This window comes from Mesoplodon bidens (genome assembly GCF_964165515.1).
Source record: "Mesoplodon bidens genome assembly, chromosome: 15".
Lineage (NCBI taxonomy): Eukaryota > Metazoa > Chordata > Mammalia > Artiodactyla > Ziphiidae > Mesoplodon > Mesoplodon bidens.
The window spans coordinates 66,647,304-66,671,475 of NC_138171.1; the positions used below are offsets into that span (position 1 = coordinate 66,647,304).

A 24,172-nucleotide genomic window follows, 5' to 3' on the forward strand; every position below is an offset into this window, starting at 1 on the left:
CTTCACCTCTTGGATAAAAATAACAAGGTGATAGTGGTCCTCCTGATCGTGGGCACTGGGGACCCTCAGAGAGCCCAGTGCAGGGTGGGGCTGGGCAGAGAGTTCCTTTGCTGATGATGGGAGGGATTAGCTGTCCTCGTTTGGACGCGTTGACTTGGAGTGGGAAAGACCTTGCAGGGAAGATGTGGTCTCGTCGCGTTGGTGCACCCACAGTGACTCGTGTCTTCCTGGCGGTTTCTGTGCAGGGAAAGCAGATGCGTCTCAGGATTGTTGCACACATCTGCCCTCCATCAGGATTCCTTGGTTAGAGTCTTTTCACTTTTCTGTAGATGCTTTAATGTCCAAATAAGAAAAGTGATATGGTTGAGAAGAGGGCATTTTGTCACCTCCCAGCTACTCCTTGGCACAGATGCGCCTGAACCAGGCACCGATGGTGTCTGCTTAGGGACAAGTGGAAGACGCTATGAGGGCTGTGTGTGCACGTGTGTGTGTACATGTACGGGTGTGCGCATGCGTGTGCCTGCCTGTGGGCAGCCTCCTGGGGAGCGCTGAGCTGGCTCGTGTCTGGAGCAGCCTGGGCCTGAGCCGAGGCCGTGGCCACACGTGTCCTCTCTGCTCTTTGGACCAGGCTGGGCAGGGGCACAGAGGAGGTGCCCAGCATCTTGTGTCCCAGAAAATAGGGGTGCGACGGGACATGGAAGGGGTCACAGTCAGTGCCGTGGAGTGGGGTCTGTGCGTGGATGCTGACGTGACGGGGCGGTCGAGCCCGTTGAGGAGCAGGGTGTCAGCATCGTCCCTCACAGACCACATACTCCCGGGGGAGAAAGCTGCTTTGTGAAAGGACCTGCCTGGGCTCCTGCGTCCGCGACAGGACGTCAGAGCTACCCCTGCGAGGACGTAGCCTGAGCCGAGGGCCGTCCTGCACAAGAACTGCTCTTTAAGTCTCATAGGTCACAGGGTCATGAAAATCCCACGTGGACCCAGCTGAGGCCACCGCACCCTCCAGGGTGAGCCCAGGGAGGCGGGGCGGGGCGGGAGGTGCTCGTGTGGGAGCGTCCCTGCGTGTAGGAAGCACGCCGTCTTCTGTCAGATCCAGAAAAAACGTTCTTCGGGGTGTTCTTGCAGCTTGTCTGCAAGTTTAAGATTTTTTCCAAAATAAAAATTTTTTACTTTGAAAAATTAAACAAAGTGTTAGACAAAACCTACAGAAAGAGCCGGAGTAGCACGGGGGCGGGTTGTCTGCGTGCAGCACTGAGAGGGGCGGAGAGGACAGGGTGGCCCAGAGCCCATGTGCCCCCCGAGCAGCTTCCAGAATCAGAACAGCGGTGCCCTTGGGTCCCAGAAGGCCCTTGGCGGGCAATCCTGCATCCTGAGGGTCTCTGTTTCCTGGCCCTGCACCTTGAGCCCAGATTTAAGAGAACGGCCGTGCCGGGTAATTGGGGGTGAGAGGAGAAACACCACGAGTGGCCTGCAGTCGGGGGAGTCCTCCCTGGGGTGTGGCTGTCTGCACGCGGGGAGCGGAGTCCCTGCCAGGGCGAGGGCTAGTCGGGGGCTCGTTGGCAGCTGTGCTCAGCCAGGCCATGTGCTCGGGGCAGAAGGTGCAGCCGAGTTTTGTTCAGTGATGTGGTTTGAGGTTCAAGGTGAAGAGACTTCAGCCTCATCTACCACGACTCACGTGGACGCCTTCGCCGCCAACGGGAAGAGAACGCTGCTTCGCGCCTCTGTTCGCCAGCGACGTGTCTTCTGTGGCTGGTGCCCCGGGAGCCCGTGCACATTTGTTCGATTGTCGGACCGGACGCTGGGTGGTGGGCGGAGGTGGGTCCAGGGAGCTAGGGCTCTTGTTGCCGTTGCACGTCTTTTTTGGGAGTTGCCATTTTTCGGGGGGTCTACTGCGTTCAGTGCTCCTCGCTGCGAGACGCACGGGGGTTTGGGGAGGCCAGTGGAGGGGACGCATGTGGGTGACTGTGTCGTGGGAGAGAGCTGCCAGCGTGTGGGGGAGCCTGTGGCCCTCCACGTGTGAAGTGTCTGGTCCTGAATCCTTAAGGCTGAGGGAGGAGCCTCTTCTTTCTTTGTTGGCCTTTTAAATTCCTCAGAAGTTTCACATTTTTATTTACTTGAAATATTTTCCTTTGTGGTTTTTTTTTAATTTCTTCAAAGCTGGAGAGGTTACCGTTCTTCCATGAATCTGATAATCATTGTAACTTCTGACAGCTTTCCTATTTTCGGAGTCACAGCTGCACAGCTTGGAGGCTGTTTTCCAGAATGGACTCGCTGGATCTCGTCAAGAGCTTTTTCCTTCTGCTCTTGTGCGGTCAGAACCGTGCGCTCTCACCATCTGGATGTCGTGCTGGTGTCACAGCACTCTTGGCTCAGTGCTCCCTGTCCCGGCTCTCCTGCCTCTGGCCTCTGACCAGCCGGCTTGGTGGGGCCGGGCTGCCCTCAGGTCCCTATGGTCTGTCCCAACGCCCGCTCTTGAGGACTCCTTCCAGGGCCCGGCCTCTTGGCCGTCCCACCGCCCAGTCGTCTGGGGCTCATCATCCACGCCCACCTTCTCTCAGGACCTTCTAGAAGTGCTGGGCACCCTGACTGCCCTTCTTGGGCATGGCCTCCTTGGCTCCAGGACAGACCTCTGCCTGGTGTTGGGCACTGCCTGGCCCTTGGCACCAACTTCTCCGCCTCTGAAGCATTGGCCTGTGTCCAGGCGTCTTCGAGCCTGTCGTGGTCAGCGTCAGCCTCAGTGGCTTGTTTCTGAGCCCTTCATGTGACATTCTTCCCTAATTTTACATATTTCTGAGGAACCAGGAACTGTTCTCACTCCTGTCTTGTAGATGAGGAATGGGTGTGCAGATCCAGACCATGTCCAGAGCCCCCTGGTGGGAGGGCTGTGTGGGCACCAGCTCCACCCAGGCTCCCACCCCTATCCCACGGCTTCCCGCCTAGCCTGCTTCTGTCTGGACGCCAGGGTTCTACATAGCCACTGTCGACCCAGAGGTCAGAGAGGGCCCCTGTGCGCCACCCTGTCGCCAGGCCCTTCCAGGCCCTCCCTCCCTTGGGTCTCCCCTCCCCCTCACCAGCCTCCTCATGCAGCACTCCTGCCGCTCCCATCCCTCCCTCACTTAGACCTCAGTGGCTTAGATTTTTAAAACATGTTTTGCTATAGAGGATGTTTATTGGGACAGCTGGTGAAATTGGAATAAGATCTGTGATTAGATAAGAATATTGTATCAGGATTTTTTTTTTCATAATTGGTCTGTAGCTAGGTACAAGATTGTCCTTGGTTTTTGTTAAATACATTCTAAAGTGTATAGGAGTTAGCAGGCATCACCCGTGCAGAGTGTTCTCTGCTGGCTCAGGAAAGTGTGTGCGTGTCTGTGTCTAGGGGAGAAAGTGACAGCAAGTGTGGCAGGTGGCAGTGGGCTGGGGTCCAGGTGAGGGTGCACAGGAGTTCTTCGTACTCTTCTTGCAATTGTTTTGGATTTGAAATTATTTCACATTAAAGCTAGCTACTCCCCACCCCCGCAAAAGAAAAAGCTATCCAGTGTATTGTTGTAAACTGCATCGCGGAATTATGTTCTCTGAAAGGAAGAGCCGTCTGTCATCCCACCTCTCCCTTGACTCTTTCCTGTACCCAAAGTTTTGTGTCCCTCATCCCAACATCAGAGCCCAGAGCCTGGTCCACGCACACCTGAGTGCCGGGCACTGCTGCCCCCTTGTGTGCAGGGCGGGCGCTGCAGGGAGCGGCCAGCCCTTCTGGCCCGTGGGCTCGTCCTGTCCTCACTGGTCTTCGCAGCTGTAGCTCTCCTGCCACGCCTCTGCCACGACCCCAGCTGCCCTGGGTCCCAGCCTGGGCAGTCACGAGAAGCGCTTCTCTGGGACGGGCCAGAAGCTCTCGGGGTAGGCGCCCCTGGGCTGAGGGCGCCGGGGTGGCCTTTGTCCCGGGGACGCAGCTCCCGGCCTGCTCAGTGTCTCCACCCAGGGTCATGAGAGGCGGGAAGCGGTGGTGTCTGCTCGTTCTCACTGCTGGGTCAGCTCTGGGTCGGGGAGAAATGGTCTCTGCATTTGGATAAAATGCAGGCCCCATGTTCTCTCCTCACCTGCGGCGTGGCAGGGCCACCCGGGCGCGGAGCAGCTCCACACTGCACGCACGGCTCACCAGCGGCGTCTCCTTGCAGCGCACGTACCGAATGCCAAAGGAAGTCCGTGTGGAGCCCCAGAAGTTTGCCGCAGAGCTCATCCACCGCCTGGAGGCTGTGCAGCGGACGCGGGAGGCTGAGGAGAAGCTGGAGGAGCGGTTGAAGCGCGTCCGGATGGTGAGTGGGTCCCATGGCAGGGCGCCACGCCGGGTCTCCGAGGTGTGTGACCACACTCAGTAGAGTTTAGGGGGCCTTCAGGCCCTGAGCTGCTCCCACCAGGGCCCCCCAGCACCTCCCCGCCCCGCTGGATCATGCTCCGCCCCGACTTGGGGGCTTATGGGCAGCTCTCCCATGACACCTGCTCCTGGACCCAGGCCTGGCCTGCATCCTGCTCAGTGCCCTCCCTGCCACGCGGAGCTGAGATGCCCTCACATGGGCAGGAGGGGCAGGAGGCTCCCACTTGTCACTTCCGAGTGTAGAGTGGCTTTTAGGTCTGGACACAGGCTCTGTTTTGTCTTGTTTTCTGACCTGCAGCCTTGTTTGATGGAACTTTGGAGGCTAAGAAGTTTCATAATATTTGTAATTTATTTGCTTTAATACTTTTCTGCCCATAACTGCCAGAGATACCTTGCTTTTGTTGCCCTGGGCGTGTCATTCTACTAGACTCGTTTCCACACATTCAGGGCCTCCGTGCAGAGGTGCTGGTGACAGGCGTGCCCCTCACATGCCCTCTCTGTGCCCAGTCCCCCTGGACTTCGTGGGCCTCAGTGCTGTGTCCCACGGGCCTTTGCTTTTTCTCTTAGAGCAGAAATCTATTCTCTTCTCGATATTTTGCCCAATACCTGAAACTCAAAAATGTGACATTTCCTGAAGGAGTTGTTTCTCCACCCGATCTTCCTATTTAATATACAGGACCTGAGCCCTCGCTGGACCCCATCAGAACCCTTGGGAGGGCCCTGCTGTTTCAGTTCCACGTTCCCCGGGTGGGCCGTGTGTACAACAGTCTGGAGGCACTGCCATCAGGGTGGACATGGGGCCTGGCACGTGGTCACACCTGGCGGTCCCCTCTCCTCCACCTGCACCCGGCTCCAGAGCTCCCAGTGATGCCCAGCCCTGAAACAGGGGGCCTGGCTCCCCCATCTTCCCCCGTGGGGAGATAGCAGGCAGGTTTCCCATAGCGTGTCAGAACCTGGGACCCCTCACAGCACCAGAAGGCAGCCCTGAGAGTGAGACGCTGGCGGGCAGGGCTGTGCTGCGAGGAGCCTCAGGGAGGCTGCTCAGCCCTCGCTCTCCTCTTCCGCCCGCATGGCAACCACACGGCCCTCACAGCAGAGAAGGTGTGGCCTGAGGGCTTCCCCTGAGCTGACCAGCTGTCCTCGCGTGGCCCCCGAGGTCACCCGACAGGCACCCACCCTGCCGGCTCCCGTGACTTGGTCTCACTGCTTGGGAGGGAGTGGCCAGCAGGGCTGGGGTCAGGGGTTGAGTTGGCTGAGCTGCTCTCGTTAAGGCCATGAGGCCTGTGGAGGAGCTGAAGGGACAGTTAGGGGCATGGTTTCCGCCTCCTGCGACCCCGCTCTGAAAAAACGAACACGGGTGAAGGGGAAGGGTAAGCTGTGACAAAGTGAGAGAATGGCATGGACATATATACACTACCAAACGTAAGGTATATAGCTTGTGGGAAGTAGCCGCATAGCACAGGGAGATCAGCTCGGTGCTTTGTGACCACCTAGAGGGGTGGGATAGGGAGGGTGGGAGGGAGGGAGATGCAAGAGGGAAGAGATACGGGAACATATGTGTATGTATAACTGATTCACTTTGTTATAAAGCAGAAACTAACACACCATTGTAAAGCAATTATACTCCAATAAAGATGTTAAAAAATAACAACAACAACAAAAACAAACACAGATCAGAGTTCCCGTGGAGTGCAGGTGCTTCGGCAGGAGCTTGGCCCCGGGTCACGCGTGTGACGAGGCCACGTCTTCCTCGGCCAGCAGCATTTCCACGGCACTACCTCTCTGTGAGGCAGCCCCGAGCACGTCGCTGTTAACAGCTCTTAAAACCAACGTGCTTAGGACATAACGTGTGTAACATTCCATGAAAGAAGTTTAAGAAAGTGAGAATTCACCACCTTTTCATTGCGGACTTGAGCTTTCGTAATCGTTCTGTTAAGTTTTCAGTCTTGGCTCAGGGGCTGCGTGTGCTTGTGGTCCTGGCAGGTCAGCATTCTGGGCGAGACATCCTACAGGCAGCTGCAGCTCTAGGTACTGAGTGTGCTTTTCTGACGTCTGAGTCTGAGACTCTTTCTCTTTGTGGCCTCCCTGGCAGGCGCTTGGTGACTGTGCCTGGAGCCCATGAGCTCTCACGGGAGGGGCTGGACCAAACAGTGTTCTCTGATTTAACAGAAAGTGTCCAAACGAATGTCTAGTGTCAGTTCAGGAACTGGTCGGCGGGCACAGGGCCTCAAGCTCAGGCAGGCTGCCACTTGCAGTGGCCGTTGGCCATTGGTGCCCGGCCTCAGGATCACGTTCTTAGGCACACGGCTGCTCCGATTGGTCTGCTCCCACAGGCATCCCTCGGTCCCCAGGGGTGTCGCACCCTGCCCAGCAGCTGGCAGTGTGGTCTTGAGTCTCTTACTCTGTGTGACTTTGTAAGCTATATGAATCATGCTATAAGTGAGAGAGTCCTTATTTAAGAGGAATAACTACAGTATTTTTATTTTTGGCTGTGCTGCACAGCTTGTGGGATCTTAGTTCCCCAACCAGGGATTGAACCCAGGATTCTGCAGTGAAAGCGCCAAGTCCTAACCACTGGACCTCCAGGGAAGTCCCACTACAGATTTTTTAATAACTTATTTTCATTGTAAAACTTGGAAAATAAAAACAAAATAAAACGGGCTTCCCTGGTGGTGCAGTGGTTAGGATTCCACCTGCCGATGCAGGGGACACGGGTTCGTGCCCTGGTCCGGGGGATTCCCACGTGCCGCAGAGCAGCTGGGCCCGTGAGCCATGGCCGCTGAGCCTGCGCGTCCGGAGCCTGTGCTCCGCAACGGGAGAGGCCACAGCAGTGAGAGGCTTGCGTACCGCAAAAAAAAAAAAAAAAAAGAAAACGAATACTAGCAGCTGAATGGTTACGTAAATCTATAATATCAATATTATAGAACTCTAAAATTGAATTTCTGCACATGCAGAGCTATTAAGAAAAACTAGATGTCAGATCCGTAGGAATTTGGAGGTTCCCTCTTGCTCCCTGCTGCCCTAGGTGAATAGTGTCAACACTGCAGTGCCCTGGGGAAGACTTGGCGAGGAGTCTCCCAGCCCTTCATCCCTGCAAAGCACAGGGGTCGGGATGGGGACACAGGATGGGGCGCAGGAGCCCAGGGGTCTGAGGCTCTGCCAGGGCAGCTCCCATCTGTGCCCACAGGGTGTGTGCTCCCCCTCCATCCATCCCTCTCTCCCTGTCTGTCCTCTTCAGTACCATTTTCCATCCTGAGTTGCAGTGCCCACAGCTGACGGCATGTCCGAATGACATTTAGGTACTTTTGCAGTGGTGAGTTTTGTGAACTCCCAGAGGTTTTTTGTGTTAAAGTGCAGGGTGGCTTAGTCGCCCATTTTCTCAGTTATGACCAGACATACTCAGCATTCTGGTTTGGACAAATCAATAAGACGAGAAAATAAATGTGACTAGTATCTTCTGGAATTAAAGTGATTGAATATTTATGTTTATAGATGTGGTTATGGTAATTCTCAGAGAGTCAAAGGAAATTCTATTAGTTTAATGTCAGAATTTATTAAGACACCAATAACAAGATAAGCAAAAACCAAGAGCTCTTCTATACAAGGGCAACATTCCCTTTGAAAATATGATGGAAAATATGGCAGTAAGATTGAAGAATAGGAAAACTCAACTGAAAAAAAAAAAAGAAAATTTTTATTGATAAGCATAAAAGAAAGTAGAACCAGTGCCAGGATTCCCGGTGGTCTCCGCGGCACTGGCATTGTGCCCCTCCTCACCACGTACCCACCACACTCGGGTGGTGAGCCCAGCCTCCATCCGTCTGCACCCTCTTGCCGCGCAGACTGCCCAAAGCCCAGCCACGCTTGCTTGGGACTCAGCAGGGACAGGAGGGGCTCTGGGGGCCGCTCTGGGTCGGGCGGCCCCTCCAGCACCTCACCTGCTCATCCCGGGCTTGGGGCTCCTGGCCTTTGCTTGCTTGTGATTTGTCTCCCCAAGCGTGAGGTTTCTGCAGTGCGGCCAGTGCCAAGAGGTAACGTATGGCCTTGTCCTCACAGGAGGAAGAAGGTGAGGATGGTGATGTGTCCTCTGGCCCCCCAGGGGCCAGTCATAAGCTGCCTTCAGCCCCGGCCTGGCACCACTTCCCACCCCGCTACGCGGACGTGAGCTGTGTGGGGCTGCGGGACGCACACGAGGAGAACCCCGAGAGCATCCTGGACGAGCATGTGCAGCGAGTCATGAGGACACCGGGCTGCCAGTCACCGGGGCCTGGCCACCGCTCCCCGGACAGTGCGCACATGCCCAAGATGGGGGCGCTAGGGGGCACAGTGCCCGGGCATGGAAAGCACATGCCCAAGTCGGGGGCAAAGCTGGACACAGCTGGCCTCCACCTCCACAGACACGGCCACCACCACGGCCACCATAGCTCAGCTAGGCCCAAGGAGCCTGCTGAGGCCGAGGCCTCCCGCCGGGTCCAGAGCAGCTTCGCGTGGGGCCCAGAGCTGCACGGCCACGCGGCCAAGCCCCGAAGCCACGTGGAGAGCATGGGCGCCGCCCCCACCACCAGTGACAGCCTGGCCTACAGGTGAGTGTTTGCAGCGGTTCCCTCTTTCTGCATCTGTGTCAGTGAGACTGTGTGTGTCTCCAGGAAAAAGGGGTCAAGGCGAGAGGCCGTATCTCCTGTGGCCTCTGTTCAGCCTTCAATCCAGGATTCCCCTTTAAAAGTCATTAAATCAGGGTCAGCCACAGAGACAGCAGGCACCTGGGTACACTGGCCGCTGGAGCTCCAGCCTTGAAGCATGGTCAGGTCAGATGCACCCGTTTCGGAGAGCAGTGTCTGGGTGAGGAAGGGTGGCCAGGCCCTGGATGCCGCCACCTTGGCTCCAACCCTCCCAGCCCATGCTGCCCGGACGCCTTCCTTCCTTTCCTTCCCACCATAGAGTCCACCAAAACAACCCCACTCATGCCCGCAGAGCCAGGGCAGAGGCCCCACGTTCAGGGAGGGGCCCTTCCAGGCCACCCTCCCATAGCCATGAGGGTCTGGGCCAGCTGTCCAGCATCAGGCCAGCTGAAGTAGCAGGTGACCTGGGTCTTGCTCTTGCAGCGGGAAAGCAAGCATGACCTCCAAAAGAAACTCCAAGAAGGCCGAGTCGGGGAAGAGCACCAGCGTGGAGGCACCAGGCCCCTCTGAGGACGCAGAGAAGAACCAGAAAATCATGCAGTGGATCATCGAGGGCGAGAAGGAGATCAGCAGGCACCGGAAGGCTGGCCACGGGTGAGAAGCCGTGTGTGGGCGTGGGCCCTGTGCAGTTGTGGGCACAGGCGTCCAGAGCCACCCTGCCAGCCTTTAGCGCCCCTCTGCCAGCATCCCGAGCAGCTGGTCTTAGTGCAAGCCACATGCCACGGAAGCAGGAATTCCTTGTAATTAGGTCCAGAGGTCCACACCTTCCTGTGTGGACCCTGTGATGGGGTGGGGGTCGTCTGAGCTTCATTGTCCTGGGCAGGAGTGCCCACTGGTGGGGTCAGTCTGAAGTTGCTGCAGCCCCCCCACCCCACCCCACTGGGGAGGGGCCTCCTGCCACGTGGCTGCCCTCCTGTGAGAAGGAGCTAAGGCAGGGCCTGCACGAGGAACCGTATGGGCCTAACCTGCTTGTCCTCCAGCTGCCGGGGGCAGTTCTCATCTGGTCTGTGTCCCTCTGAGCTCTGTGTCAGTCTCAGTGTCACCCCTGTCCCCTTTGTGGTGGGGACAGGGCTGGGCGGGGGACCTGGGGCTGGTGGGGTCGGCCCATGGGTGGACTTCCCGGGCCCTCGCCGTTCCTGGGCATTCCTGGGAAGGGCCGAGTGGTGTGTGTGAGGCAGGTGAGGCAGGTCATTGGCGACACGGGGTCCCTGTGTCTTGTGTCCACGTAACCTTGGAACAAGCCCCCTGCCAGTGTGCAGACCCTTTGCAGTCACAGAGCCTGACCTGGTGGGGGGGCCTCTCTGTGAGGCCCTCTCTTGCTCTGGTGGGGGTGGATTTTTGGCTTCTCTGGATTTCTCTCTTTTGCGATTTTCACAAGGACTGGCTCTGTCCTTGGCCGCTCCCCCAACCCCAAATGGAGGGTTGGAGGGCTTCTGTGGGTAAAGAGTAAGAGTCTAGAAACAGCCTCCTGGGTTTGGAAGGCTCCTGCCCTCTGGCTGGGCTGCAGGTTCTATCAAATGCTGATGCTACAGCATCTCCACCAGCACTTCTTGGGATCTGTGGGGCCAGGGGAGGTGAGACCTGTAGAGGGGAGAATGGGGGGAATGTGGGGCCAGGGAGTGAGGGGTAGGGGGACGGGGTGAGGTCTCCCTGTGGCCGGCCTTGTGGGACTTTTTAGGAGGAGTCCACCTCCCCCTAGGGTACATTCCCTGGGCAGTTCTGGCATCACAAGGGCACTGGGTCAACCCACTCCCCCCAGGGCCCCCTTCTTGGGATTCCCTCCTTTTTGCTCCTGAGGCTAAGCCCCCCTTTCTGAGGCCTCCAGCCTAGCTGAGAGAGGCAGATGTTTTCACTCGAATTCCATTCGGTGATTGAGTGACGGCAGGTCACACAGATGTAAAGCACGTTCTCAGTGTCTGATGATGGGGAGCGTGATGTTACGTGGAGGGGGAACTCAGGAAAGATCACGTGTTCAGAATTATGCTAATTATGTCAAGTATTTTTGTTTTTCTTTTTAACTTATTTATATTGGGCTGCGTTGGTTCTTCATTGCCGCGCAGAGGCTTTCTCTAGTTGCAGCGAGCAGGGGCTACTCTTTGTTGCGGTGCGCGGGCTTCTCGTTGCCATAGGCTTCTCTTGTTGTGGAGCACGGGCTCTAGGACTCGGGGGCTTCAGTAGTTGTGGCTCATGGGCTTAGTTGCTCCATGGCATGTGGGATCTTCCTGGACCAGGGCTCGAACCCATATACCCTGCATTGGCAGGCGGATTCCTAACCACTGTGCCACCAGGGAAGTCCCTGTGTCAAGTGTTTTTAATGGAGAAGGAAATACACTGAATATACCGAGAGTGGCTGTTTCTGAATTACATTTATTTTTTCTTTGAATTTCCTGACTGTTTCAGGTTTTTCACAAAGAGCACTTATTTTAATATCAAAATACTTTTCAATAACACTGAAAACTTTTCTTTAAAAGAAGTTTTCATGGGGAAGCAGAAAAAAAAAGTATTCACATAGGATGTGATTTATATTTCAATACACAAGTTTCCAGGAAGGACTGTACGTTCGAGGTGCAGGGGGCCGTGGGGGGCGTGGGCGCTGCTCACCTTGTTCTCTGGCCCCACAGGTCGTCCGGGGCAAAAAAGCAGCAGGCCCACGAGAGCTCCCGGCCCTTGTCCATCGAGCGCCCCGGGGCCGTGCACCCCTGGGTCAGCGCCCAGCTCCGGACCTCCGTGCAGCCCTCGCATCTCTTCATCCAGGACCCCACGATGCCACCCAACCCGGCCCCCAACCCTCTGACGCAGCTGGAGGAGGCCCGCCGACGCCTGGAGGAGGAGGAGAAGAGGGCCAGCAAGGCGCCCTCGAGGCAGAGGTACAGGACCTCGGGAGAGCAGGGCCTCCTGCTGTGTGGCCGAGGGCTGGGAGGGCAGGTGGTCATCACACTGTCCCTCTGGGGAGGGAGGGGGAGCCCTTCCTGTGTCGCAACTGCCCTGCGCATGTGCTCACTCGCCCTTACCTTGGGACTGCTGGAGGTCACAGTCAGATGACCATTGGCTGCTGTGCTGGCTGAGCCAGGAGGGGGCGGTCCTGGGGGCTCCCAGCTGCCTCCACGAAGGGGGCCCGGAACATGTGGTTCACAGCTACACGGAGGGGAGCCCCGATGTCACGTGCAGGCAGGACGTCGGTGCTGAGATGTGGGTGGGTGTAAACTCTTCTCCTGGAAAGGCCCCAGCCCCACAGCCCTCCTCACTGTGCCCTCCTTGGCCTTCAGGGCCAGGGTGGCCCCAGAGGGGCAGGAAGGCCTCCCCTTTATGGGGGACAGGTCGTCCCTCCAGGCTGGATCCTTGCAGCTGGGCCTTAGAGGTCACTTTCCCAGGCCTGCTGACCCATCAGGATTCCCAGGTGGATCAGGGTCTCTGAGGGGCCTGGAAATCTGGGGAGTGTGGTCATCAAACTGCAGCCACTGTTTTTCTTGGATGTTACTGGCTCCCATTGCCCTCGGTCAGCTGGGCATCTGGGGTCTGGCCTCACCGTGTTTGGGTCCGTGCTGCTCTGGGGAAGCTGGCGTCAGGGTGCAGACCCTGCCCAGCGTCCGTCTTGGGCATAGCTGGAAGCCCACATGTGTCCCCCGGGTCACTGAAGGTGACCATGTTTACGCCTAGCTGTCTCACACCCTGTGATCTCGTTCGTCAGCATAGAGCTGGGGAGCAGGCTGTGCAGGCGGCCTTGCCTGGTGCTAGCCTGTAAGCTGGAGGCCAGCGGGGCAGCAGTGGGGCCACCGTGGGGGCCGGGGCGTGTGGACACCCTCCCTGCCGTGAGGACCCCCTGCAGGGGCTTCCTGGCCCATCACCCTTGCTGCCCACTGTCTGTTCTTCCTGTGAGTACTCACAGGTCCTGCCCAGTGGCATGTCGTGTCTGGCTGGTGACGCTGAGCTGAGCCACACAGGTGGCTCTGGCACCTCCACAGTGGTCAGTCTAGGGCACGTGGGCCTTTTGTAAATGGCTACAGACCAGAGAGTTGGGCCCTCCTCGTGGGGTGACCTCCACCCAGGCCGGTGAAAGTAGAAGTTGTGTCAGGGCCACAGAGCATTGCCCCCGGGGTGGAAGGCCACTGGGAGAGGAGCTGCCAGGCAGGGAGTCCCCTTCAGACGGAGCAGTGGCCGCGCTCCAGAGCCCAGGTCTGTGTTGAGTGCTGAGTAGGAAGAGCTGCACCCCAGGGAGGAGGCCAGGGCAGCTCCTCTCGGAAGGCGAAGGCTCCTCTGAGTGTGCATGAAGTGACAGGACCCAGCATGTTCCCGGTGCCTGAGGCTCTGCCCAGATGAGGGTCTGGGAACCCTGGATGGATGGAAGCAGCGTCGGCCTCTCGACTCATCCTGATGGAGTCCTGATCCTCCCACCCGGCTCCACAACCCAAGGAGGGCTTTGGTGTCCTGTCCGCTGCACACAGTGGGAGCCTCGTCTGTGGTGACAGAGCGTCTTGGGAGCCCCTGCTCCGTCTTCCCGCTGGTCTCCTGTGGTCACCGCCAACTGCTGCTCGAGGCCCTGCCCAGGCCCATGCGGCTCACTGACGCCGTTGTTCCCTAGGTATGTGCAGGAGGTCATCCAGCGGGGGCGCTCCTGTGTCAGGCCAGCGTGCACGCCCGTGCTGAGCGTGGTGCCAGCGGTGTCCGACCTGGAGCTCTCCGAGACAGAGTACGTGCGCTCCCCCCGGGTCTTCCCGGTACCGCCCAGCCATACCGCGCCTCCGGCCAGGTGCTGCAGTGGCGCAGCTGTGCCCGCGATGGGAGCTCAGGCACTGCACCTGAAGAGCTGGGTCTGCAAGTGTATCTCTGTCAAAGGAACCGTCTGACTGTCCACGTGGTGACAAGTGACCAACGGGCCAGAGAGGAGGTCCGCTCGCCTCCCGCACTCTGGCCTCACGTCCCTACCAGGCCTTGGGACCCGCTGGTCAGCAACCTGCCCGGATCGATGGGTTCAGGGCTGCAGCCCTGACTCCCCTGGCACTGCTGACCGGAAGCGTCAGCCCCGGGCACTTGTGCACAGCAAGCGGGCTCTGTTCTCACGTGGACCACAGGCACCTGCGGGTCGGCTCCCTGGGCATGTGCAGGCCAGGCTGGGCGCTGGGGAGCCAAGGGCCGTATGTAGACAGTGCTGGCCACCCTGTCCCTGCACTTCTGCTCAAGACAGAGAAGAAGGAAGGGGCCCCCACCTCAGCCTTGCCGGGCTGACCCCAGACAGTACTTCATCACACCCGGCTGAGTGTGCTGAGGGGCTCACGGCCTCCCCATAGGTCACTCCTCCAGTGGCCCCTGGAGAAGCAGGGACTCAGCGTCCCTTCTGTAGAGAATGGACCCCACAGGAACCCCAGCTGGGCTCCTAGGACAGCCTGGGCTTGAGGTCGCAGGACTGAGGGACGGGAAGTGGGCTCTGGGAGCCTGGCTCAGGCAGTGGATGGCCACACAGCTGAGGTGACCGCCGGCTCTGTGCCCCGGAGCACCGGGGCGGGGGGGGTCCCCAGGGAGAGTAGAGCCTGCTGTGGGCTCAGGTGGCCTTCCTGACGTGACACTGACACGCCCAGCTGGCCAGGGCAAGGGCTGTGCCAGGCTCCACGTGCGCAGCTCTGGAGCGGTTACAGGACCGGACGCTGGAGGAGACGGGTGCTGCCTCAGCCTGGGCAGGAGGCGCTGCTTGCCTCGGCGCTCCCTGGAAGTGTGGCTGGCTGCTGCTTATGGTCTTGTGACAGGCTCTCTGCCATGAGGCAGATCCGTGTCAGGATCCGTCACAGTTCTATTCTGTTCGTCCAGTCCCTGGCCTTAGGTGTTTCTGAAGTTTGGGGCCGTAGGCCTTACTAGGACACGAGCAGTTTAGCCCAGCCTCGAGGCGGTGGCTGTGGCGGGTTCCGTGGCCTGGCTGTCTCATGCAGCCCAGCAGAGGCATCCGCTGTGGGTTCCGGCTCTGAGAAGCCTGCTCGCCTAACTTCACGTGGTCTGGGTAGTGGGTGCTGCCCGCCAGGCAGTTCAAGCCACAGTGAGACCAGGGCCTCGCAGTGGGTGGTGGGCAGGCCGAGGCGCCGGTCAGACAATTGGTGGGCAGGCGACGAGCTGCTGTCCGCGTGGGTCAGGGCACGTGGCTGGCGCAGGACTGGAAACCTGGGCTGAGGCACCACGCGGGGTGAGCCCCCCGGGGCTGGATGTGGCTATGTGGGTGGGGCGGGCGTCAGGGCCTGTGGATGTGTGGCACTTCTGAGCATGGCACAGCCTACCCTGCAGGCCCTGCTCTGTCGTTTACTGGGGGGCCTGGGGCCCAGCAGTCACCGCTGCTTCTCCACCCGCCAGGACGAAATCGCAGAGGAAGGCAGGTGGTGGGAGCGCCCAGTCGTGCGACAGCACCGTCGTGGCCTACTATTTCTGTGGGGAGCCCATCCCCTACCGGACCCTGGTGAGGGGCCGTGCGGTCACCCTGGGCCAGTTCAAGGAGCTGCTGACCAAGAAAGGCAACTACAGGTGAGAGGCGTTGGTGGGGTCAGCTCGGGAGACAGTGCTGTGTGCTCACGCCTCGTTGAGTCCTTGCCTCCACCCGTCTGGCCTCGGGCTGTCGGCGTGAGCCCCGCGACGGGTGGGGCATGGGTGGTCTCAGGTGGCCGAGGGCTCCAGGCCGAGCAAGGGGTCTGGAGGGTCTGTTGGTCCCCGTGCTGGTGTGACCTCAGTCGGCCTCGCCTCAGCCTCCTAACCATCCTCCGCAGGTCTGCCCTGGGCTGCCCAGCCCTGCCGGCCTGAGACCAGCTCCTGCACGCTCCTCGTTGGGCTCTGTAGGTCGGGTGGGGCCCATGGGGTCTCGGCTGGGGTCAGCCCAAGGTGGGCCTGCCTGGGTGGTTTGCTGTGGCCACTGGAGGGGCCCTGGGCCGAGTGCAGGCGCTTTAGCCCAGTGAAGAGGACAGAAACCCCACGCCCACCCACTCCTCCCCCACAGCACCTAGAGGCCGGGGCAGGGACCCTGCATGTGGTCACCGCACGTGTCCAGCACTGGCACTCAGGCACCGGGCAGAACCGCCTCGCGTGCCCTGCAGGAGGTTTCGGGGGCGGCTGCCAAACTGCCGGACGCTGCCGCCCTCACCGCCCCTCCCGCCCGCAGATACTACTTCAAGAAGGTGAGCGACGAGTTCGAATGCGGCGTGGTGTTTGAGGAGGTGCGCGAGGATGGGGCCGTGCTGCCCGTCTTCGAGGAGAAGGTCATCGGCAAGGTGGAGAAGGTGGACTGACGGGCGGGCCTGGCCTCCGCGCTGCGCACCACGAGGGCCTGTGCCGGGTCGCGAGAGCGTGGCAGACACGCGGCTGCTGGCGGAAGGCCGGGTGCTGCCCGCCTCACAGCCGCCACCCCTTTGGTCCATCTGTGTCCAGGAGGGCAGGGGTCCCTCTGGGGTCCCACAGGCTTCCACCCACTCCTCTGCAGGACACTCAAGAGCCCACCCAGCAGGGAGCCCACCATGGGGCCGCCTTGAGACCCTCCCCCACAGCCCCCTGCTGCTAACCGCAGACGCCCCCGGCGCTCGCCCCACAGGCTCTGCTTCTCCTTCCGGGACTCGCCCGCCATGGCCTGCCCTGGTCAGGCCTGTCCCAGAGCCGGGGTGCAGGGGGCCCCGTGGGGCCTCTGTCCATTGTACATGTCACCGAGTGCCTTCAACACAGCTTGTCTCTTGCCTCACTGTGTGGACCCGGTGACGTAGCACCGAGGCCCAAGCGTGGGCTCAGCGGGTCCCGGGCCCCTTCCTCCTAAGGGCCCATGTAAATATGTACATTTCTCAGGCCTGGGCCAGCGGGGAGGGGCTGCCCCAAGCCCGTTTTTCATGCGCTGACTTGTACAATTATCTTTTCAAAGGTACTTGGATAATAATGAAATAAAACCATTTTTGAATCTTGCCTGGCTGTGGACTGCACCTGTCCAACGTGGCTGGTGGGAATGCCCCTCAGCCGGCTCCTGGGATGTGTGCCCTGTCTCCCAGCCACCAAAGGAAGTCAGGCCAGCCTCTGTGGTGGGGAGTGGGGGCCATGGAGCAACGCTAGCAGAGCTTGGGAGAGAGAGTGGGCCTGAAGCTGGCAGCAATGCCATGCTCCCCCTTCCTGCCCCAGTGGAGCCTCAGGCCTGAGCCAGGGACCCATCTTCCATCCAAGATGTGAAGGACCCAGGAGGCTGAGATTGGGCCCAAACCAAGGGCCAGGGGGCCTGCCTTGCTCAGGAACCACACACACAGTCCAGGACCAGAGCTCTTTATTCACAGCCCACAGCTTCCATGGGCACCAAGGAACACGGCTCCCCGGGTGGGCGCTGACAGTGGTGCAACTACAGCTCGTCCTTGGGCTCCGTGGTGTTTTCTGGCATCTCCTGGAAAGAGTCATAGAGACCCAGCTGGAAGCTGCACCCTCAGCCCAGCCCAGCCCATGTCACAGCCGCGCGTCCAGAGGACTCGTCCAGAGACCTGGAGCCTTGGGACAGAGACACCCACCGGGAAGGGGGCTCCAGGCACCTCCGTGGGCTCCTCTGCAGGCAGCTCACCCCCGCTGTCCAGAAACTTGGAGAAGGTCTCCAGGTCCCTGGTGCCTTTGTATTCAATCACCTGAGGAAAGACGGGCGGGTCTGGGGGACACACCGTCCAGGGTCTAAGGCCAGCCCTCCGAGGCCACGCCGCATCTCCAGCCGAGGTCTGAAGAGCCTAGACTGAGGCCAGACCAAGGATGGGGTCCTGCTTCACCTTCCGACCAGGCCCCGCTGGGAAGTACTTGAGGGTGGGGAAGCCGTGCACAGGGAGGGCCTCCAGCTCATTGGCCGTGGCATCCAGCTCGGCGATGACGATGTCCTCGTGGTCCCTGTACTTCTCAGCCAGTGCCTCCCAGGCCGGGGCCATCTCTTTGCAGTGGGTGCTCCATGGGGCATCTAGGACAGGGGGGCATCAGCACAGCCAGCAGGGTCCCTGCTGCCCACTAGCCCACTGCCCTCTGCACTCACAGAACTTGATAAACACGTTCTTGGTTTCATCAAAAGCCACCTGCTCGAAATTCTTGCCCACGAGGGTCTTGACTGGCCGCTGGTCCCAGTCGGGGGGGACCTCCTGGCTCAAGTGATAAGGCTGGGAGAACCGGCCAGGTGCTTTATTGCGGGTCTCTCCCAAGAGCCGCTGCTCCCACCCCCTCCCCCCAACTGGGCAGTCCAGCAGCGGACCTTGACCTCCCCACCCAGGACTGCGCGGCAGAAGTCTGCAACCGAGGTGGCGGTGACTGGCCCCCTGTCCGCAGGCATGTACTTCTTGGTGGTCTCAATGTTGATGAAGCGTAGGGTGGGGGCCTCCTCGGCCTTGAGGCCGAAGTACTGGAGCACGTGGTCGTTGCTGGCGCCCACGTCCACCACCACAAACAGCACCTAACAGCAGGGAGTCCGCGTGGGCCCCCCACCTCCCCACTGCCACCTCACCCCCCACCCATGGGCCGAGACAGTACCTGCCCCCGGAAGCTGGGAGCCGCCTCCCGGAGGCCCGCCAGCAGCTCCCGGTGGGGGGCCAGCGTCTGGTTGACGAACAGCAGCAAGTGGTTAAGGATCCTGGCTGCAAAGATCTTATGGGACGTCTGCGGGGGCAAGTGGCGCTCGTGGGCTGCTCCCGTGCTCGCCTTCCATCTGCCGCTCCCACCCGCACCTGCCCTCCGGCCCCACTCACCTGGCTGTTGAACTCCGTGACCAGGTGCATGCTGTGCGTGAGGAGGAAGCGTGACAGATCCTCTTGGTCCAGGCCCAGCTCCTCATCCACTGGGAAGTCTGCCCGCCCCTCGTCATACTGGACAACGCCGGGTGGGTCAGCAGGAGCCATCGCCCTGATTCTGACCCCCACTTCCGCCCTGACTCGGAGCGTGACCCACCTTTTTGAAGAGGACCACGGTGTCCTTGGTGAGGCCGAACTTCTGAAAGAGCTGAGGCTGGTTGGTGAGGCCAAAGCTCATGTCCAGGACATCCTGGGCCAGGGCCAGGAAGGTAGCCACATCCTTGTCCTGCAGGTCCTAAGGGGCCCGAGCCTATGAGGCCGACTGGCCTCACAGACCCTGCTCCCAGGCCCGGCCCCCGTGCCACCAGCTCACCTGGAAGAAGCCAATGACCACCACATCCCGGGCATCTATCAGCGCTTGGGCGCCCTCCTCATCCTCCAGCCTCGTGGCACTGGGCCCCACCCGCCGCCTCAGCCACTCAGCAATGCCCTCGGCCTCCCAGGGGCCTGCAGAGATTCCCCTCAGCCTGGGCCAGCCCTGCCACCCGCCCACCCGCCCATGCCCACTCCCCGCACCAGTGTACTCCTCCGGGTGCGTGTGGTTCCCATCACGGAAGAACTTGAGCGTGGGGTACTCTGTCACCGCAAACTCCTCGGCCAGCTCTGGCTCCGCGGGCCCGTCCACCTTGGCCAGCCTGACTTTGGCCGACTCTGCTGCCAGCAGGGCAGCCGCCTTGCTGTACTCAGGGGCCAGTGCCTTGCAGTGCCCACACCATGGGGCGTCTGGGGGACAGGGCCATGAGTGCCCCAGGCCTCCATGGCCCCAGCCACAGCCCCTGCTCCCGCCCGGCCAGAGCTGGCCGACCTTGGGGCCAGTCAGGCCCAGCAGGGAGCAAGCATGTCCTGTCCACACCTTCCTCATCAGGGGCCCACCTGAGCCTTGGCCACATGGAGCCCAAGTACCGGAGACCAGCCTCCTCAAGGCTCCCAGCTTGGGGAGGCAGTGGCCAGTACTGTCCTGACAGGGAATTTAGGAGGAATTTTCCGTTGCCGCCCCCTGAGGCCAGCTCCCGGCCATCTGCCTGTTGAGGCCTGCCGGCTAAGAATGGCTCTCACGTGAAAAGCTTGTAAAAACCCAGAAGAATGTGCAAGCCTGAATGCTGGCTGGCCCTTTACGGAAGAGTTTGTAGAAGGACAATGACCGTGGGTCTCCCCTGCACCTGTGCCCTTCACCACTGTGAGGCTGGACCCCCAGGCCCAGCTCAGCCCCAAGGCTGTGCCTCGGGTATCTTCTGACAGAGCTCCAGGAGCACGGTGGGGGCGAGTGGCCCTGGCATGGCGGGGTAGAACCCCCCAGGTGGCCCCTGCGGGTCTCCCAGCCCTACCGGCCCCAAGCACTCACAGAACTCCACCAGCAGGGCAGGGTGCTCCCGCAAGGCCAGGCCAAGGGTCTGCCGGCTCAGCACCAAGATCCCATCCTCCTCCGGGGGCTCCTTCTCGGGGGGCTCCTCCTCAGGGGGCTCCTCCAAGGGACCCTCGGGCCCTGGCCCCTGTCCCCACAAGCCTGAGGCCCCGAGCAGCAGCAGCAGCGCTGGCAGGAGCCGGCCGTCCATGGCGGTGCCGGGGCCCATGGGGCGGGGGCAGATAAGGGGGTGGGGGGCCAAGCAGCTGCTGCCACGTGGCACACAGGCCTGGTTGCAGGGAAGATAAGGCTGGGAGGCCCCCCCACCCCGGGGGCGGGGAGGCAGACAGGCGACACCGAGGGCACCGAGACAGAGCAACGTTTAATAGGACTGTTCAGGGCACAGTGCCAGGCCTGGGGAGGGGGCATCCCGGGACAGGACAGAGGGCAGGGGGTCTGGCCACTGAGGGGGCCGGGGAACGGTCAGGGGTCCCTTGCAGCGACTGGCAGAGGTGGGGGAGACCAGGATCGCAAGTGGGAACACAGCCCTGGGACAGGGGGCGCTCAGCTCTCCCAGTCCTGGCAGATGTGGAGGCCCCACTCCCAGGACAGGTGGGGGGTCCTGTCGTCATCAGTGAAGAAGGACGTGACCACGTAGGCACCCCGCACCAGCACTCCCCGGGGCGCCTCCTCCAACGGAGTCACAAACTCATACTCCTGGGTGCTCGGGCCATAGCTGCCCACCATGTAGACGGCTTTGTCCACTGGGGGAGGGCGAGGGCGTCAGGGGCCGCCCTCTGTCCCACTGGCCCCCACCCCGAGCCTTCCCCCTGGGCTGCCCCCTCCACGCAGCCCTCACCTCGCAGGCCCTGGCGGTAGGTGTGATGCAGACACTTGAGGCCACTGACGATCTCCTTATTGACCTGAGGGACAGAGGGTGTTAGGGGGAACCTGGGGGGCTGGGCCTGTGGCTGGCTGGTGTCCCCCGTGACAGCTCCCTCACCTTGAAGGTAATCTTCACTTTGTAATCAACACCCTCCTTCAGGACAAACACCCGGTTTTTCAGCGCAGCCAACTCCCCTGTTAGGGAAAGTGCAGCTAAGTGTGAACTCCTGGGATGGCTGAGACCCTGCCCCAGGAGCCCCCATGGGGGGCCTGTACCTGTGAGGTCTAGGTCTGAGTACTTGGGATTGGGCATGGGGGGGTCCTAAGAGGTCCATGGCAACGAGCCCAGGTCTCTACCCCAAAGATCAGTTTGTATTTTGCGGAGAGGGTTACCTGTGAGGTCCCTGCCTGGGGCTCAGGGTCGCACCAGGCATCCTGGGAGTTACCTGTGAGGTCCATGGTGATGGGCCCTGGGGCCTGCTCAGACATCAGTGTCAGGCTGGTCACCTGCACGTTGGGCAGGCTTGGGTCTGAAGAGAAACCAGAAGTGTACAGGTGCCCTAACCCTAACCCACCCTCCCCACCCCAGCCCAGGGCGTGGGCATACCCACGGCAGGCGGCTCAGGCCCCAGCAGCGCCCGCTTGTAATTGACCAGGCTCTCGTCGTCCGGGTCCAGCTGCTGGATCTCCAGGAGGCTCTTCCTCCCCGGGGCCCGGTACTCCGGCACGGCCTCATCCAGCACCTCATCTGGCGGCAGCTGCCCCTTCTCCTTGTCGGTCAGGAGGACTGGGGGTCGGGGAGGGTGTGTGAGCAGCTGCTGCTAGCTGACCTGGTATTTGCTGGAGCCTGCCGTCTGGCCAGCTGGACCTCCCACTGCCCAAACTTAACAGGAGTCCGGTGAGAGCTCTGGGATAGGGGTGGGCCAAGAAGATGCAGAGCAGTGCCCAAACCCAGCCTCTTAGGGAAGGGCCTGGGGAGTGGAGAAGGCTCCCAAGAGATGGAGGCAGGTGATCCCTGGAGGCTCCAGCTGCATCCTTCTGCCCCACCCATTCATCCCAGGCCCCTCCCTGACTGTAGGGGGAAGGAAGACCCCAAATGGGGAACAACCCCAAGGGATAGGGTCCACCACTACAGAGTGGTGACCACTGAGGTCTTCTCTAGAGCAGAGGCTCTGCCTTTTCGCTGCTCTCCAGGGTCCCCAGTGCCCTAGGCCTCTTCCCATATTCCCATAAGGCTCTCGGACACCTCTCAGGGTCCCCACCACCCTGCTCAGGGACTGCGTTCCCTGAATGCCTCCCCACAGTCTTGGGAGTTCCTCTCCATAATGCTCCTGAAGGGTAGGGGTGGTTCTCTCTAAACCCCTCAACTTATGCTCTGAGGCCACCTCCCCAGGTGCCTCCACCCAGTCAGCTAAGCCCCTTCCCCGGCGCCTTAACGCAGGGGTCTTTCTGAGCCCTTCCCACAGTCCTAGGGGAAGCTCCCATGGTGCCTTGGGGCAGGGTCTTTCCGAGTCCCTGCCCACTGCGCTCCAGTCTTTCCCGGGATCCACACCCTCCCTGAAGGAGCCCCAGCCCCACCCAAGGGAGATGGGACCTCAGGGGCAGGTTCCCACGGGGAGAGGGCCCCCCTGCCACCCTGGCTTCACAAACAGACCCGCCCACTCTTGACCCCTTGCCCCATGAGTGTCTGGCCCGGACGAAGCCCCCCGCCCCTGTCAGAGCCCTGCCGGGGGACCCCTACGCGAGGTCCCCACGAGCGCCCCCAAAGTTTCCGCGGGGGAGAAGCCGCCGCGCCCCGGGCTGAGCCCCCCGCCCACGTGGCCGCCCTGGCCCTAGCCAGGCCCGCTCACCTCGGGCGCACAGCGCCAGCCGGAGCAGCTCCAGCAGCTGCGCCCCCAGCTCACACGCGTCCAGGCCCAGCATGGTGGCCCGCGGCCCGGCCCCGCCGCCGAGCCGCCGAGGAGCCGCCGCCCGCCCCGCCGCCGCCCGGCTCGGCGCTCAGCCCCGGCGCGACTGCGGTGAGCTCATCCCGGCCGGGAGCGCCCCCCGCGCCCAGCGCCGCGCCCGCGCCGCGCGCCCCCAGCCGCTCCGCGGACCCCGCGCAGCCCCGCAGAGACGCGCGTGTCGCCCGCTTGGCGCCGGCACCCGGTCGTCCCCGCCGCGGGCGCACTCGGACCCCGCACAGCCGCCGCGGTCACGGTCCCAGCATCCAGCCCCGCCTGCACCCGGCTCTGGCCATCAGAGCTGCCCCACCCCACGGCGCCGCCCGGAGTCTGGGGAGTCTCCGGGGAAGCCCTCTGGGCGGGGCTGGTGGGACTGGGGGCGCGAGTGGAGCAGGTGCGTCCCCCCGCCACAAGTCCCCAGGCTCTCGTTACCTGCAGGCAGCGCAGGCTGCACCTGGGGCCCGACAGTCCCTCCCCTCCCCCTACTCCCATCCCCGCTGGAGCTTATTTATGTCTGGGCAGAGGGGACTCCTAGAGTCTGCCCAGCCTTGGGGGGTGGGGGATGCTGTGTGTGTCTGCACAGCCTCCTGGCCCCGCACCCCAGAGGTTCACAGGCATCAGCACGGAGGGGCCAGTGTCCACACACACAGTGAGGTGCAGTCTGGAGACACAGCCATTATTCCAGTGTTTATTGACTGGGCTGTGTGAGCGTGGCGGGGGGTGGAGGGGTCTTTGCATGCTCTATGCTCAGAGGCCCCCATCCTTGGGGAGAAAAGGACACTGATCTGAAACAGAACGGGGTGGTGGAGTGCTGAGAGGGGCGCACAGAAGGGGCCTCTGGTCTTGATGCCTAAACAGACCTTGTGACAGGTAGATGGGGGTCAGCGGGGGGGGGGTGAGCTGGACCTGAGGCTGGGGACAGCTGGGTCAAAGTGGAGGAGCAGGCAGAACACCAGCTAGAGTTCCCCTGCTTCCTTACACCCCTCCGCCCCCCATTTCTGAGGACACCCAAGAATCGGATCTGCCCTGGCCCAAAGGAGCCCCCTATCTGAGAAGGAGGCCAGCAGGCTGTGGGTGGGGACGGCACGTGTGCTAGGGTGGGGACTGTCTCCCTTGGAGCCTCACCTGCCCACAGTCTTTCCAAGGCAGGGTCT

General features: G+C 61.2%; 3 protein-coding genes across 5 annotated transcripts in view; 1 reads left to right on the forward strand and 2 right to left on the reverse strand.

Moving 5' to 3' along the window:
• AXIN1 (axin 1) overlaps positions 1–16,959 on the forward strand; it is a 58,883-nt gene extending 41,924 nt beyond the window's left edge. For 2 of the 3 annotated variants that reach the window (XM_081256144.1, XM_081256145.1), the window contains exons 5-11: positions 4,173–4,310; positions 8,426–8,952; positions 9,472–9,642; positions 11,670–11,915; positions 13,628–13,735; positions 15,379–15,546; positions 16,175–16,959. In XM_081256144.1, the coding sequence (XP_081112270.1) occupies positions 4,173–4,310; positions 8,426–8,952; positions 9,472–9,642; positions 11,670–11,915; positions 13,628–13,735; positions 15,379–15,546; positions 16,175–16,301 (1,485 nt within the window). In that variant the 3' untranslated portion in view covers positions 16,302–16,959. The remainder of the gene's footprint in view (positions 1–4,172; positions 4,311–8,425; positions 8,953–9,471; positions 9,643–11,669; positions 11,916–13,627; positions 13,736–15,378; positions 15,547–16,174) is intronic. The other variant, XM_081256146.1, reaches the window with a different exon arrangement.
• A 312-nt stretch (positions 16,960–17,271) lies between these two features.
• On the reverse strand, positions 17,272–20,448 carry PDIA2 (protein disulfide isomerase family A member 2). Its single transcript, XM_081255743.1, has 11 exons — positions 20,191–20,448; positions 19,365–19,571; positions 19,162–19,295; positions 18,946–19,083; positions 18,747–18,863; positions 18,532–18,657; positions 18,257–18,454; positions 18,044–18,164; positions 17,790–17,971; positions 17,544–17,654; positions 17,272–17,422 (listed from the first exon to the last, which is right to left on the reverse strand). Exons 1-11 carry the CDS (start codon positions 20,417–20,419, stop codon positions 17,381–17,383), a joined length of 1,605 nt encoding a protein of 534 aa, XP_081111869.1. The 5' UTR covers positions 20,420–20,448; the 3' UTR covers positions 17,272–17,380.
• A 181-nt stretch (positions 20,449–20,629) lies between these two features.
• Positions 20,630–23,042, reverse strand: ARHGDIG (Rho GDP dissociation inhibitor gamma). The gene is made up of 6 exons (XM_081255744.1): positions 22,926–23,042; positions 21,683–21,862; positions 21,522–21,605; positions 21,194–21,270; positions 21,050–21,113; positions 20,630–20,954 (listed from the first exon to the last, which is right to left on the reverse strand). Exons 1-6 carry the CDS (start codon positions 22,996–22,998, stop codon positions 20,755–20,757), a joined length of 678 nt encoding a protein of 225 aa, XP_081111870.1. The 5' UTR covers positions 22,999–23,042; the 3' UTR covers positions 20,630–20,754.
• Between the last annotated feature and the right edge of the window lie 1,130 nt (positions 23,043–24,172).

Bases quoted from the DNA above. Each gene is read 5' to 3' on its own strand.
- PDIA2 (XM_081255743.1), bottom strand. From the start codon at position 20,419: ATGGGCCCCGGCACCGCCATGGACGGCCGGCTCCTGCCAGCGCTGCTG. The intron at 18,165-18,256 runs GTCCGCTGCTGG...CGGTTCTCCCAG, and splicing joins TCCTGGGTGGGGAGGTCAAG to CCTTATCACTTGAGCCAGGA. The intron at 17,423-17,543 runs GTGGGTGTCTCT...GACTCTTTCCAG, and splicing joins TGCCTGGAGCCCCCTTCCCG to GAGATGCCAGAAAACACCAC.
- ARHGDIG (XM_081255744.1), bottom strand. From the start codon at position 22,998: ATGCTGGGCCTGGACGCGTGTGAGCTGGGGGCGCAGCTGCTGGAGCTG. The intron at 21,606-21,682 runs GTATGCCCACGC...GTTTCTCTTCAG, and splicing joins GCCTGAGCCGCCTGCCGTGG to ACCCAAGCCTGCCCAACGTG. The intron at 21,114-21,193 runs GTGAGGGAGCTG...TCTGTCCCTCAG, and splicing joins AAGTGAAGATTACCTTCAAG to GTCAATAAGGAGATCGTCAG.